Source organism: Physeter macrocephalus, chromosome 17 (genome assembly GCF_002837175.3).
Source record: "Physeter macrocephalus isolate SW-GA chromosome 17, ASM283717v5, whole genome shotgun sequence".
In the NCBI taxonomy this organism is placed as follows: Eukaryota; Metazoa; Chordata; class Mammalia; order Artiodactyla; family Physeteridae; genus Physeter; species Physeter macrocephalus.
In genome coordinates, this window is record NC_041230.1 from 55,431,887 (window position 1) to 55,445,578 (window position 13,692).

General features: G+C 58.9%; 2 protein-coding genes across 2 annotated transcripts in view; one reads left to right on the forward strand and one right to left on the reverse strand.

Moving 5' to 3' along the window:
* Positions 1-1,788: 1,788 nt before the first annotated feature.
* On the reverse strand, positions 1,789-8,951 carry CHMP1A (charged multivesicular body protein 1A). The gene is made up of 7 exons (XM_024125164.3): positions 8,823-8,951; positions 6,752-6,771; positions 4,998-5,075; positions 4,243-4,389; positions 3,865-3,993; positions 3,406-3,593; positions 1,789-3,155 (listed from the first exon to the last, which is right to left on the reverse strand). The coding sequence occupies exons 1-7, from the start codon at positions 8,827-8,829 to the stop codon at positions 3,134-3,136; spliced, it is 591 nt and encodes a 196-aa protein (XP_023980932.1). The 5' UTR covers positions 8,830-8,951; the 3' UTR covers positions 1,789-3,133.
* The window catches only part of SPATA33 (spermatogenesis associated 33), a 13,896-nt gene continuing 9,031 nt past the window's right edge, over positions 8,828-13,692 (forward strand). The window contains exons 1-2 of the mRNA XM_007125502.3: positions 8,828-9,053; positions 9,413-9,580. Coding sequence (XP_007125564.3) covers positions 8,828-9,053; positions 9,413-9,580 — 394 coding nt within the window. The remainder of the gene's footprint in view (positions 9,054-9,412; positions 9,581-13,692) is intronic.

Genomic DNA, 13,692 nt, shown 5'->3' on the forward strand with positions numbered 1-13,692 from the left:
GAATCCTGCCCAGCCCGCCAGCCCGCCACGGCTGGCTGATTTATCTGCCGGGGCTGTTGGCGGCTGGAGGGCCCCCTGGTGGGCTGCAGGCGGGCACGCCTCATTTTGCTAACTGGGAGGGATTTTCCCATAAGAAACGCTTTAATATTCGTCTGAAATAATCTTAACCACATTAGAACCGCACCAGAGGCCACACCTCAAGTGCCATCCCCAGAATCTGGTTCCCTCATTCACCCTGGGAGACACAGGCCTGCAGGCCTTTCCTGGAGATCCTGGTAGGGGGCTCCAGGGAGGTGGGTGCCACACCCGGGCCCACCCAGCAGCGTGGAGTCTGCTCAGGAGCCCCTGGAGGGCTATCTCCCCAGGCAGGGCCCACATCAGCGATTCTCCAACAAGGCAACAAGCAGCCCCAGGACCTGTTCAAACCCAGACGTACTCGGAGGGGACAAGGGTGGGGGGCCCAGAGCCACAGGTGGTCACTCTGGCAGGCGGGCTGGGCACTAGGGGCAGGGACCCCACTGTGGTTCCGACTCTACAACCCTGGCCACGGTTCACACGGCCAAAAAACTGATCAGGACCAGCCAGGCTGCGAAGCACCGGCATGAAACAGAAGCCAAATAAGCTAACAGAGACGCCAGCCACTTTGAAGAGGGTGTGGCTAAGAGCAGAGGCTTCTGACGACACATCGAGGAGCCCCGGCAAGGCCTGCGACAAACCCAGTCCTCTGGTGGGTAAGGGCGTCTCTTGGCGGGGCGGGGAAGGGGGGCAGCCAGCAGTGCCGAAACTAGAACTTTGTGCGGGGAGCAGGGGCTGAGAACCTGAAAACGGGGTTTTCACTGCCCAAGGAGTAACAAACCAGAGGGGGAGGCCTGACAAGTGCACACTTGTGGTTCCCGTGCCCACGGGGTATGTGTGTGTATATATGTGTCGGTGTGTGTCCGGACGTAGTTTCTGGTGCACACAGTGGGGTGCCCGGACGTAGTTCCCGTGAGCACAGAGGGGGGCCCACGGACGTGCTTCGTGTGAGCGGTGGGTTGTGGGAAAGGTGCCCGGACGTAGTTTCTGGTGCACATAGGGTGGTGCACCAACATGGTTCCGGCGCGCACAGAGGGGGCGCACTGACGTGGCTCACGTGTCCACAGAGGGGCGCACCAGCGTGGTTTCCGGTGCACACAGCGGGGTGACCAGACGTGGTTCCCGTGAGTACAGAGGGGCGCCCGGTGGTAGTTTTGGGGGCACATAGGGGTGCGCACGGATGTAGCTTCTGGTGCACACATAGGTTGCCCGGACGCGGTTTCTGGGGCACACGGGGTGGGAGGCGCCCGGACGCGGTTCCCGCGAGCACACCGGTGCACATCCAGTGGCCTCGAGACCGTCCCGGTCACGTAGAGAAACGGGAGGGCCTGTGCCACATTCGGGGCTGGAGGGACCACAGGGTAATAACGTGAGGGCGGTTTCCCGATTTGGTCGGTTCTACGGTAACTAGAAGGTTGACGTGAGGAAAGCTCCTACACAGAAGAATACAGAAGTTATGTACTTGGTTTGCAGCTGTTACGTAAGTTTAAAAGTATTTCAAGGTAAAGTCGTAGAGGAACTGTGGATCCGATTCGGCCTCACCGAGCAGGGCCTGGGACTCCCACTTCTCACACCACCCCACCTGCCCTCCTTCAGGAACCCGTCAGCCTCCTACTGGCGGGTTGGACCGCAAGCCGACTGTCCTGCTTAAGGCCCCCACCCCACCCCACCCCACCCCAGGCCACTAAAGCAAAGATGGAGACAGTTCTCAGGGAACAATCTCTTTATTCACAACAGCATTTCAGGAAAAGGCAAACTTCGCCTGCTGCTCCACGGGCGTCTCTGTGGAGATCTGCACCCCCTGGGGACCTTCTCTGAATCCCCAGCACGTGGGAGCCCCAAGGGATGATGGCCAGGGAGTAAGGCGAGGTCGGTCGGCATCACAGAAGAAAAACCAGGTGGCTCTTGAACCCCATTCTCTCCGGCCTCACACCACAGTCCAGAGCGCCAGGCAGCCCACAGCACAACTTGCTGTACAGAGCGCCCAAGGGCTCCAAGTCCAGGAAGAATCAAACGCAGAGAGCCAGGGAAAGCTCTCCCACGTTTCTGTCCATGAGAGCCAGTGCTGTGAGGACAGACGGCCAGCCAGAGGCCTCTGGTTGGCACCGACGGCCAGCGCTCTCCAGCTGACGCCGGGGAGGGGCTCATACCAAATGCTCCCCATCTACTTGCTCCTCTCTTTTGGGAAAAAAAAAAAAAATCCCTGGAAGCTTCAGGAAAACGAAGTAAACTTCAGGTATTGAAGAAAACAGAAAAGTGCAGCCTGTCTGAAGCTCCCCTCAGGCCAGCTCAGCACGTCGTCAGAAGCACTGCCACTGCCGGCCCCACTGAGGGCGGCTCTCCCATCAGCCGCTCCAGCTTCAAGGTCAACAGCGTGAGCCCACAAGGCAGCAAGAGCCAGATGGGAGAGGCACCCCATCATTTATAGTGACAGGAGAAAGGCATCCCACCCAGGAGGGGGAGGCGCCTGCTCCTTGGCTGGGAGGGGCCTCAGCGTAGACTCTGGCTTCCTAGAGGAGACCCTGCAGGGCCTGAGCCCTCCAGAGGCACCGGGGAGTGAGGGTGCAGAGCCCCAGGGGACCGCTGGACTGGGAGCTAGGCGCCTTACACTGGGGAGCCCGAGCGGGGCCCGTCCAGCTGGCAGGACCAGGTTCTAAATGGAGTGGGGGGGCCTCCAGGGGGGCCTAGCAACAGCCTGCAGCCCTGACCCCCACTGGCTGACCAGTCCCAGCACATCTGCCATCACATGGAGTCTGAAAGCCCCCATATCCACGTGGCAGCCACCAGCCAGTCCCTGGGGGTTTCTCAGTGGTGGTGGATGGAGGGGAGCCTGCAGATCGCCCAGCTGGTGGCCCGGAGTCACAGAAATTACCCACAGAAGTCAGAAGTTTGTGCAAACTTGCCCAGCTGGACACAGACCCACACGGTGCTCAGAGAAGAGGCAGAGTCGCAGGCCTGGCGGGTGAGAGGGGGAGGGGGCAGTGGGGAGGGGGCAGAGGCAGCCTTCCCAGCCCTTCCCCCATGAGGCCAGGATGAAGCGTGCTGCCGCTGGGCTCCACTAATTCCTCAGGGCGGCCAGCCTGTAAACGACAACAGGATTCCCTGAGGCCCTGGCAATGGCTCCACCCCGGCTTTTCCAGGCCCTGTTCCAGGCCGTCCTAATCCTGTTCCTCCCCTTCTAGGGGGGAGCCGTAAACGGAGAGCAGGGTCTGAACAGGGGCGGGGACTGAGCTGCCCCTGGGCCTGCAGGCACAGAGGCTGGGGTTTCTGCATCCCTCCCAGGCTCCCACCCAGCGCGCTGCCCGCCCAGCACAGGTGCCCCTGGCCCACCTCCGAGACAGCTGGTCCTCCTGGCTGCGCACGGAGCTCTCGCCCACGGCAGAGGCGCCCTCGGGCAGCTGGCTGAGCTGGTCCAGGACCTCTAGGCCATTCTCCTCGGCGATCTGCATGATGAGGCTGTCCACCTGCTCCTGTGGTGTGGTCAGCGTGGTGGCGGAGCTCATGGAGTCCTCCATCACCTGGGGGTCATGTGCCGGGCGGTCAGGGCTTCCTGTGGCTCCTTCCCCCGCCAGCCCCCTTGTGGCGCTCTCTCCAGCGCACTCCCTCTGGCGTGCTGGTCCTGGGGCACAGCTGCCTGCGCGGGCACTCACCCCCGGCCCCAGGCCCCCCTCTCCCCTGCTGGACCTCTGCGGGCCGGTCTGGACTCCCCACGAGGAGCCAGGCTCCCGGGAGGGGAAGGGGGCACACGCCTGGCCGTCACCCGCACACCCGGGCCCCGGGCCGGCGTACCGACGTGTGCACGTCCAGGTTCTGCACCTGCTGCTCACATCTGTCCATCACCGCAGAGACCTTCTGCAGGTCCATGGTGCTGAGGGCCCGGTCCAGGGCTTTGGTCACCTGCGCCATGTTCTTGGTCACCTGGTAGAGGCGGGAGTGAGGAGGCAGGCAGGGCCCTCCGGGCCCCCGCCCCCCCGCATGGCACGTCCCCAGATGGTGCCGTCGATGGAAGGACGGACACTGGAGAGAGCCCTCGGGGTGCGTCTTCCACTCTAGAACCGCCCTTACTGTAGGGAGGGAATCCCGGCCTGACCCCTTGTGCCAGGCCACCCCCTCGACTCTGCCAGCAGAAGCCGGCCCCAGGCACGTGGCCCCCGGCCTAGCACTCACCCCCTTCATGGTCACGGCCGTCTGCACCTTGGAGGCCACGGCATCCACGCGGGACGCCATGCGGAGCCAGTTCACACCTTCGTTCTTCTTGCGAATGGCGTTCTCGGCGTACACCCGCGCACACTCCACATTCTTCTGCTGAAGGGCCTGAAATGCAGGGGGAAATGCCAGCTGGGGCCCGGCCCCGGCCAGTCCTGGGGCGCCGTCTGCTGCTGTGGGGCAGCCCCTTCTCAGCCTCTCCGCAGGGTTTCTCATCAGAAATGTCTCAGGAGTGAGGGTGTCCAGGGGCAGGGCCCCCGACCAGCCCTCAGAGAAAATCAGACAAGAAAGCCGGGCTCAGGAAAACACGGCCACCTTTCCAGGCCTCTCCACGCCCACCGACACACTCAGCTGCCCTCACACAATATAGTTCCGCCTGCAAGAAGCAGAGCTTGAAAAGCCAGCACAGGCAATGCTGATTCCAAAGGAGTCACGACTATGGCGGTGACATGGCTTCAGACTGGGGAGTCGGCTGCGTTTCCCTTCTGCCCTGGGAGCCTCAGTCTGGGTGAGGAGTCATCCAAACCCAGCACCCCGGGAGCCACTCTAGCTGCTAACCAGCTGTAAGAAAGCCCCCCACGGAGAGCACGGCAACCCCAGGAGCCTGCAGCCCCGCCCCGCCCCGCCCCACAGAGGGGTCTGGCCTCTGCCCAGGCCCGAGGAGCACAGGACCCACGGGAGGAGAGGCCCGGTCCCGCAGCGGCCCCTGCACTCACCTTCTTCACCTTGGCCTGCTCTGCCTTGGAGTCCTTCTCCGCCTTCTTGGCCAGCTTCTCCAGCTGCTTTGCCGTGAACTGACGGACAGGAGGCCGGGTCACCAGCCTGGCCTACCCGCCGTCCCGCTCCCCGCCCTCCTGCGCTGTAAGTTCGTTCCGAGGGTGGACATCACTGACCCCTCACGACTGCTGCCTCTGCCGGACAGTCCGCTGCCCACTAGGACGTCAGTGCCCGTCCGCGCGCTTGTGGCCCTCAGCTGCTCCCCTCCACACAGCCCCGCGCCCAGCGGCCTCAGCCCCTTCTTCCACAGCCTGAAGCACGACGCACCGGCTCCCGGCAGCTGGGGACACACCGAGAAGCTGCCCACAGGCCTTGGCCAGTGTCACCCGGATGCTGCCACCGTAAACCCCTCCCTCTTTGCCCACCTTGGTGTCCAGGCCTCAGGGTAACATCTCCCCCGCTCCCGTGGTCCAGCCTCTGTGCAGATCAATGCTTCCCTAACCTCAGGCACGGGCACGGGGCGCTCTCTCCAAAGTCCTCCCCAGTTCCCGGTCATCAGACTCAATTCTGAGGGGCCTTTAAATCAATGTCTGCAGCCACCGTGCAGTGCAGTAGCTACTAGACACATGTAGCTACTTAAACTTAAATTACCTAAAATTAAGTGAAAGTAAAAAATCAGTCCTGCAAGCCACATTCCAGCTGTCTGATGGGGCCGGTGTCAGGCATCGCCATGTCGGGCTACCCTAGCCCGGCTCTGCGCCCAGAGCCCCACTCCTGCCCCACCCACACGGGGCCCCTCATGTCAGAGGCTCCGTGGCCTGCTCTGTCCTCTGCCTTCTGCGTCGAGGCTTGCCCAGCCCCTGGCCCACTGCCCTCCACACACAGCCTGAAGTACACACCGGGCCACCATCCGCCACCTCTAAACAAAGTCCACCACTCTGGCCAGGTGCCCTGGGACCCGCTGGTCAGCTGCAGCAGGGACCACCTGGCATGACCTCGCACACCCCAGCCCTGGTCAGTGGCCCTCCACAGGCCTCAGCTGACCAGAAGCTGGCAGGGAGAAGGCTCAGATGACCCAAGGGAACAGCAGCCTTCCAGAAGCCAGTTTCCTAACTCTGGTCCTGTCAGCACTGTTCTCTCAGCCAACGTCACTCACCCGCCTGGGAGGGTCCCCAGCCTTCGGGCCTCTCCCACAGCCCTGGGTGCCCCCGTGCACTTGGGACGTTTCGTTGTGGAAAAATGGTTTCTTGTCTGTCCAGCCCCACCAGCTACGTTCCTCAGGGAAAAGTCCAGATTTTCCTGAGCTGGGAATCTGGCCTGGAGGCCCCGCAGCAGAGCCAGCGCGGCTGCTAGCCGGGGGCTGGTGCACAACACTCCTCCCGCCCTTCAGCACCCACCGTGGATGGGCACCTAGGAGGGCCCCTACAGGAGCTGGGGCAGGAGCCTGCCGACCCCACCCAGGCAGGAGGGCTGCTCAGCTGCCCACAGCGCTCCCCTGCACGTGTCGCTGAAGGACTCGAGGCAACCGTTTTAAACGCCTCGCGGAACGTTCAGGGATGCACATACTCGCGCTCTCCTGAATGAGGCCCAATGATCTGCTTCCACTCAGCCCGAGACAAGCTAGCAAGCCACCTCTCTGACCCCTCGGTCATCAGTCTGGCTGAGCACTGTCCTGAGTGTGACTCACACCATCTGTCCCCACCGACAACCACCAGGACAGGGTGGGGTGAAGGGCCATTCAGTCAGTACATACCTTCAGCTGGAACACGGTATCTGCAAAGAGAGGAGATGGTTTGAGGCTTGTTAAGAAATGTGAGAAGCAACGCTCCTAACCAGCGGGTGGGGGCGCTGAGACCCTCCTGGAAGTGAAGAGCTGGAACAGAACGGGGCCTTCGGGGAGGCCCACTCACACCGGCTCTGCCCCTCCTTAGCCTCCCGGACTCTCCACTGCAGGAAAACACCAGGATGGCACCAGCTGGCCTTAAGGGTTAGCGTGCGGGGAGTGTCACGGGTGCAGCGTGTGGCGCGTGGTGAAAAGTCGAGATGGTTTGTAATCAGTGCAGCTTTACAAAGGACCCTTGGGAGTCCTCCCCAATTTAACAAGGTTTAGTACTTGACAGTCTATTCTTTTTTTTTTTTTTCCCCCCAGCTTTTTATTTATTTATTTATTTTGGGCTGTGCTGTGTCTTCGTTTCTGTGCGAGGGCTTTCTCTAGTTGCAGCGAGCGGGGGCCACTCTTCATCGCGGTGCACGGGCCTCTCACTATCGCGGCCTCTCTTGTTGTGGAGCACAGGCTCCAGACGCGCGGGCTCAGTAGTTGTGGCTCACGGGCCTAGTTGCTCCGCAGCATGTGGGATCTTCCCAGACCAGGGCTTGAACCCGTGTCCCCTGCATTGGCAGGCGGATTCTCAACCACTGCGCCACCAGGGAAGGCCCAGACAGTCTATTCTTTATGGATAAAAACAGCAGGCCGATGACTCTTACGCCATAAAAGAGCTGGCCCACAAAGACCACGCTCCGTGGGAGCTGCCATTTCTGAGCCATCGAATCAGGCTCAGGTGCCCCCCTACCCTCAATGAGGAACTGGAGACCTGTGTGTGTTACTGGCTAAGTCCCTTGGTATCTGAACTTGCTACTCACTTACCCAAACTCGAGAGCTCGGTAGATTCAGCTTCATCTTAAAACTATCTCAGTGTATATCCCATTCCTAAATTTGGGGAATGATTTCTGAAAGGGTGTACCACACTAGCCCGGAATGAAGAAACGAAATCCTGCAACCAGAATCCAGAACCACAAAGGTATGTGAAGGCTCCCAGCTGAGAGCCCAGTGGAGCTCTGTGCAGCTCTCACCTGTCACTGCGGGCCCTAGTCAAGGCCAGAGCTGTCTGCAACTCTGGAGAAACAGGTGGCAGGCAGTGTGCTCACTGCAGGGAAAGCAAGGCTGGGCTGGGTGTGGCCCAGACTTGAGTGGGAAGGACAGACTCTAAAGGGCAAAACCTAACCCTGGAGAAAAGGGATACGGGCAAAACAGAATTCCCTGGAGAGCTGAAGCTGAGTGAGCTGTGAGGCAAAACCCAACGTGTGTGTGCGCGTGGGGTGGGGGTGTGCTGTTCATCTTCTCTCTGAGGCAATCTGCATAGGATTTCCTTCATGACAATAACATTGCACAGCCTCTCTATCACACTAGCACTTAAACATCCTGGCAAATGTAGGTATCTTCATTTTATCACTGATGCTTCCTGTTCTGGAGCAGAGCAAGGCAGAGGGCCCTGAGGGGGTGCTGCAGGCAGTGGAGGACCAGGCCGCCTGGGGCCTGTGCCTGCACGGACTCCTCAACCTGTTTTCCCATCTGCAGAATGGGCGCATACGGTTCCTGTCTCAAGAGCTGTTGTGCCTGTACATAGTGAGGGCTTTCTGCCAAAGCTCTTCTTATTTCTCTCAGCGGTGTTCTGGGGGCAGTGGTGCAACTGTCTCCTTTTCGGGTGCCCTCTGACCCGGCATCCCAGGGCCCCAAAGGCCGATGTCCCTCACCAGTACCGCAGCTTGGCGGGGCAGGGGCAGACGGTCGCTGACGAGGGCCGGGGAAGAGTGTCGGGGATCAGGGAAGGGTATCGGAGTCCTGGGTCGAGGCCCCGGGGTCGAGGTCGGGGTCCTGGGTCTCGGGGTATGGTGTCGGGGATCGGGGTCCCTGGTGGAGGCCCCGGGATCCTGTACCGGGATCGGGGCCCAGGGTCCGGGATCGAGGCCAGGGGCACCCGCCTGAGCCCCGCCCACGGGAGAGGCGGCCCCGCCCCGCGCGGCCCCGGAGGGCGGCGGCCTCTCACCGTCCATGGCCGGTCCGGCAGCGGCAGCCCTGGCAGAAGCGGACGGACTGGACCTCCCGGCGGCGTCAACCAAACCGACCGGTGCTGGCTGGCGGACTGGCGGGCGGGTAACTGCCGGGTCGCCGCCGCTTCCGGCGGCCGGGAGCTCTCGCGAGAGGACGGGCTGGTCTCGCGGGCGGTGGCGTTGCCGTGGCGACCGCGCGGGCCCGGGAGGCGGCGGCCGGGCCTCTTGTGAGTCAGTGGGCTGGGCTCCCACCGAGGTGCAGGGGCTGGGGCTGCGTCGCGGGGCAGTCACCTATGGGACTTTCCAAAAGCAAACACAAACTCCGGAAAGGTGAAGGGCCGCCGCCCCGCAGTCTCCCCGGCGCGGCCCCGCCCCCACAAATCCTCCTGCGCCGGGTCCTCTCTGATGATCGTGCCTCGGGGGCCTTTTCATCCGGGGAATATCCACGTGTAGGGAAATGGAGTGACCCAAGTCTTTCAAGCTATCTTATTTCATTCCGGACCAAAGCAGGCAACTGAAGAAGGATGGAATCCTTTGCCCTAGACTCAATAAAATACAGGTCTAATTAATTACCCATCTATTCCAGGTGAGGAGCCAAAGTCGGGGCGCACCTGTTCAGTCCCAGAGGCTACGGAAAGGCCGGTGGACAGGCCTTCACAAGAGTCTGAGAAGCCTCCAGACACCAAGCCTGCAGAGAGCTTCCATGAGAAGAAAGGGGCAGCTAAGCGGCAGTGGCCTTCATCTGAAGTGGAAGGTAGGACACACCCAGGAGGGTACACAACCTGAGGTGCGTTTGGGGATGGGGCGGACAGGAGCCTGTGGTGGGATGCTAGTAGCAGGGGGCGTGCCCTAACGGCAGAGGGGGTTTTAGGACCTTTAATATCAAAGTTCTAGTTGGAAGATGTAATAAGTTTAGTAGAGGTTTAGGTGAGTTCCCAAGTGGTAGATGCGGAGCACACAGTCAAGAGGGCTAAGCAGTGCGCAGATCCAAAGCAGGCCTGCTGTCCTCCCGAGGGCTGGACGCCTTTGGCCCCAGTGTCGTTCCTTCGGCATTCCACAGACTGGGACAGAGCCTGGGAAGCTGCTCCCCTGCGGAGCACGGTCCCGTGGGAGCCCTCTGCCTGGCCACAGAGCTCACGGAGGGGATAGGATGTTGGTGAAACAGCTGGGCAAAGTTACCCAGCGTAACAGCCTTTGGGTGTGGGTCGGCGTTGAAGCCACAGAAGCAGCAGAATGCGAAGTCGTTCAGCAGTTTTATCACGTGGGTCGCGGAAACGGAATTGTTAGGTAACTAAACCATGGGAGGAACGTTGGGGTTTGTGTCTCCAGAACAGAGGCCTCTCACAGGCCCATCGCTGTAACTGGGTAGGAACCAGCGAGGCTGCGGCAGCGGGAACTGCCGAGTGAGAGGGTGTGAGGGCAAAGCAGGGAGGCATGCCCGTGGGCCTCGGTGACTGAGGACGCATGGCCGGTGGGTCAGACAAGGAAGGGCAGGATGGATGGCCGCCTGGCCGGGGAGAGGAGCTGGGCACAGACAGCTTCAGATCGAGGCCCCTGGGGGTCATCGAGGGCAGGAAGCGTTTGAGATGAGGACGCTTGCCTTGGGAGCAAGGCCCGGACTTCAAATCCCAATTTAAGAGCCCTTACTGGAGGGCTGAAGAGTGCAGGAAGGGCCAGAGTCCTAGGGGGGAGGTTTGGAAAACTGCTACCAGGCTGTCAGGAGGCTTTTGGCTGCCAGTCACAGAAAAGCCATCCAGACACGGCTTTAGTGCTGAGGGGCTCTGTATCCCCCAGATAAAGGAGAGGTCAGAGGTAGGGCCCTCGGTGTGGCAACATCAAGGGTTGTGTGTTTACACTTTGCCATCCTAAGTGTCCACGGTCCGCAGAGGGCTGGACGGCTCTCGGTGTCACACACATGGGACTGTGTCTAGTTTGTGAGAGGCATTACTTCTTGCCTCGTATCAGCAAGGAGAATCTTCCCCCAGAAGCCTTGTGTGCCCGGTGTCTCCAGGATGGGCTGGACCTCTGCCAGCAAGGGAAGGTGTGGGCAGGGGACTCCACCAACAGTGTCTGTCACACTCTCACTTCGGGGGTGGAGTGAGCATGGAGTTTCAAGAAAGCGAGTGAAGACTGCAGTCACAAGGAATGTGCTGCCCTGTGTAGGACGCCTGAAGGCATGATGCGAGTGAAGGAAGCCAAATATAGATTCCTATTCCATTGATATGAAAAGTCCAGCAAAGGCAAATCCACATGGAGGGAAGCCTGGGCTAAGGGTGGGCACAGGGATCGGTCACAAGAAGGCACAAGGGCCCTTTTGAGGGTGACGGAAGTAGTCTTAAAACTGAATCAGTGGTTGCCCAACTTTGAAAGTTTGCTGAATTCCATTTAACTGTATGCTTTAAACAAGTAAATTTTGTGGTATTTAAATTGTACTGAGTAAAGCTGTTAAGAAAGCAGAACTAGTGGGCCGTGCTGAATGCTGCAGCGAGGTGGAGTAAACCCGGAGAAGACTGTCGACTGAGACCAGCAGCTGGTCTTGCTGGCCTTGCAGAGAGAGGCACCCGGGGAGTCAGGGGCGAGGACAGGCTGGTCCGCCAGGAGCGACACCTCAAGCAGGGCAAGAGCATCTTCTCTTCCACATTCTGGTTTTAAAGCTGAGGAATTCCCGTTAGATCTGGGAAAGTGAGAACTTTTGGAAGTCACGTTTCTTTAAGTCATCCTAATACCATAAAAGCCTCAGAGAAATAGAAAGTTCAACAAGTCAAAAATTCTGTGTATTATACAATTTAAAAAGTAGGTTTTACTACTGTTGGGTAGAAATCAGAAAATGATTGCTGGGCTGGGGCCGGGGCAGGCTAGCTGACTGGAACAGGGCCCGTGGGAGCTTTGTGGGGTGGAGGAAAGTTTTGCATCTCGTTTGGGTGATGACACAGGTGCGTGCAGTTGTGGAAAACTCGCCCGCTGAACAGTAAGGACCATGCGCTTTGTCTAGTGTGAGTTATGCCGCGGAAAACATGGAATACGCATGAGTCCTTGTCTCTTAGAGCCGCACCCGAAGTATTTTAAGGGCAAATGGACGCGCTGGGTGGGGATTTGCTGCCACGGGAAGGGGTGCACCTGTCTCTGCAGGTGCCACAGCCCCTCCCAGCCCACGGGTCCTGTGGTGTGACCTGAGGGTCTACGTCCCATCTCCAAATCTCTGCAGGCCTGACACTCTCCTGTAACCAGTGGAGTGGTGGAAGTGACTTGTGGGCTGGGCGGCCTGGCCGGGCTCACGGGGATGCTGGCTGTGCTGGGAGCCACCGTGCTGGGAAGTGCTTGGCCGCTGGGCAGGCCACAGGGGAGCCGCAGCCCGCGGTCCTGATCTTGCAGCCCATCCAGCCCAGGTGCTGGGCTTGTGACGAGCTTGTCGTGACTCCAGCCCCAGGCCTGGAGTCTCCCTAGCCGAGCCACTGCCCAGCACGTGGCAGCCCTACGAGTGGACATCCATGTGTCCAGCCCAGCTGAGCCTTCAGACAGCGTCTGACTGCAGCCCCTGGGAAACCACAGGTGATAACTGCTGGTCGAAACTTTCCTGAATTCCTGAGCCATAAAACGGTAAGAAAATGGTTGTTTCAAGCTGCTAAGGTCTGGGGTGAGTCACTACTCAGCAGTAGTGGTAACCAGAACACAAGGTAAGAGCTGGAGTGGAGATCAGGTTTGGCTGGGGTTTATGAGGATTTTGGCAGTTGGGCGATGGTTGTATTGTACTATTCCCGCTGCTTCTGTCTGTGCTTCAAATTGCACGTTACAGAATCCACAAACAGACATGATACAGACCAAACACCACAAGCTGGCAGTCAGCCAATTCCAAAATGCTGCAGATTCTTCTGAAAAAAGAACTCTGATTTTTCTACAAATAAATGCCTTGAAAAAAAGGTGTGTCTTATAAGTCTGCTCAGGTGGCCATCACAAGTACCACGGGCTGGGGACTTCCCTGGCGGTCTCGTGGTTAAGACTCCACGCTTCCACTGAAGGGGGCGCAGGTTTCATACCCGGTTGGGGAACTAGATCCCACGTGCTGCGTGGTTCGGCCAAAAAAAAAAAAAAAAAAAAAGAGAAAGAAGAAAACCACAAACAAATACCATGGGCTGGGGGGCTTAAACAACAGACTTTGTTTCTCATCATTCTGGAGGCTGGGGAGGTCCTCAATCTGGCTGTGTTCCTGTGAGGACCCCTCCCTGGCCCGTAGACAGCTGTCTGATTGCTGTGTCCTCACGTGGCCAGAGAAAGAGGGCTCTGGTCTCTTCCTTCTCCTAATCCCTTCCTGGGGGCTCCACCTTCATGGCCTCATCTAAACCTAATTAATTCCCAAAGGCCCCACTTCTAAATACCATCACATTGGGGACTAGGCCTTCAACATATGAATTTGGGTGATACAGCCTTTCAGTCACAGCAGAGAGGACTGTTAGAAGGAGCCTTGAGAGACCCATGATCAAAAAGCAGTGTGTAGGTCTGGGCTAAGTCGTTCTTGAGATAATCCAGTCAGGTATTAGGTGATAACAAAGAATCGATGGTAATATCCTTAGATGTGAGTGCTATTGTGGTTATGCTAAAAAATATCCTCATCTGATAGAAGTACTGCACTTTTTGTTTGTATGTTTGTTTTTTTATATAGCAGGTTCTTATTAGTCATCGATTTTATACACATCAGTGTATACATGTCAATACCAATCGCCCAGTTCATCCCCCCACCATCCCCACCCCACTGCAGCTTTCCCCCCCTTGGTGTGCATATGTTTGTTCTCTACATCTGTGTCTCAACTTCTGCCCTGCAAACCAGTTCATCTGTACCATTTTTCTAGGTTTCACATACATGCGTTAATA

What these genes read in the sequence shown, in the direction of transcription:
- CHMP1A (XM_024125164.3), bottom strand. An exon ending in ATACCGTGTTCCAGCTGAAG is followed by an intron (nt 5,076 to 6,751) that starts GTATGTACTGAC and finishes CCTGTCCGTCAG; the next exon opens with TTCACGGCAAAGCAGCTGGA. An exon ending in AGCAGGCCAAGGTGAAGAAG is followed by an intron (nt 4,390 to 4,997) that starts GTGAGTGCAGGG and finishes CCTGCATTTCAG; the next exon opens with GCCCTTCAGCAGAAGAATGT.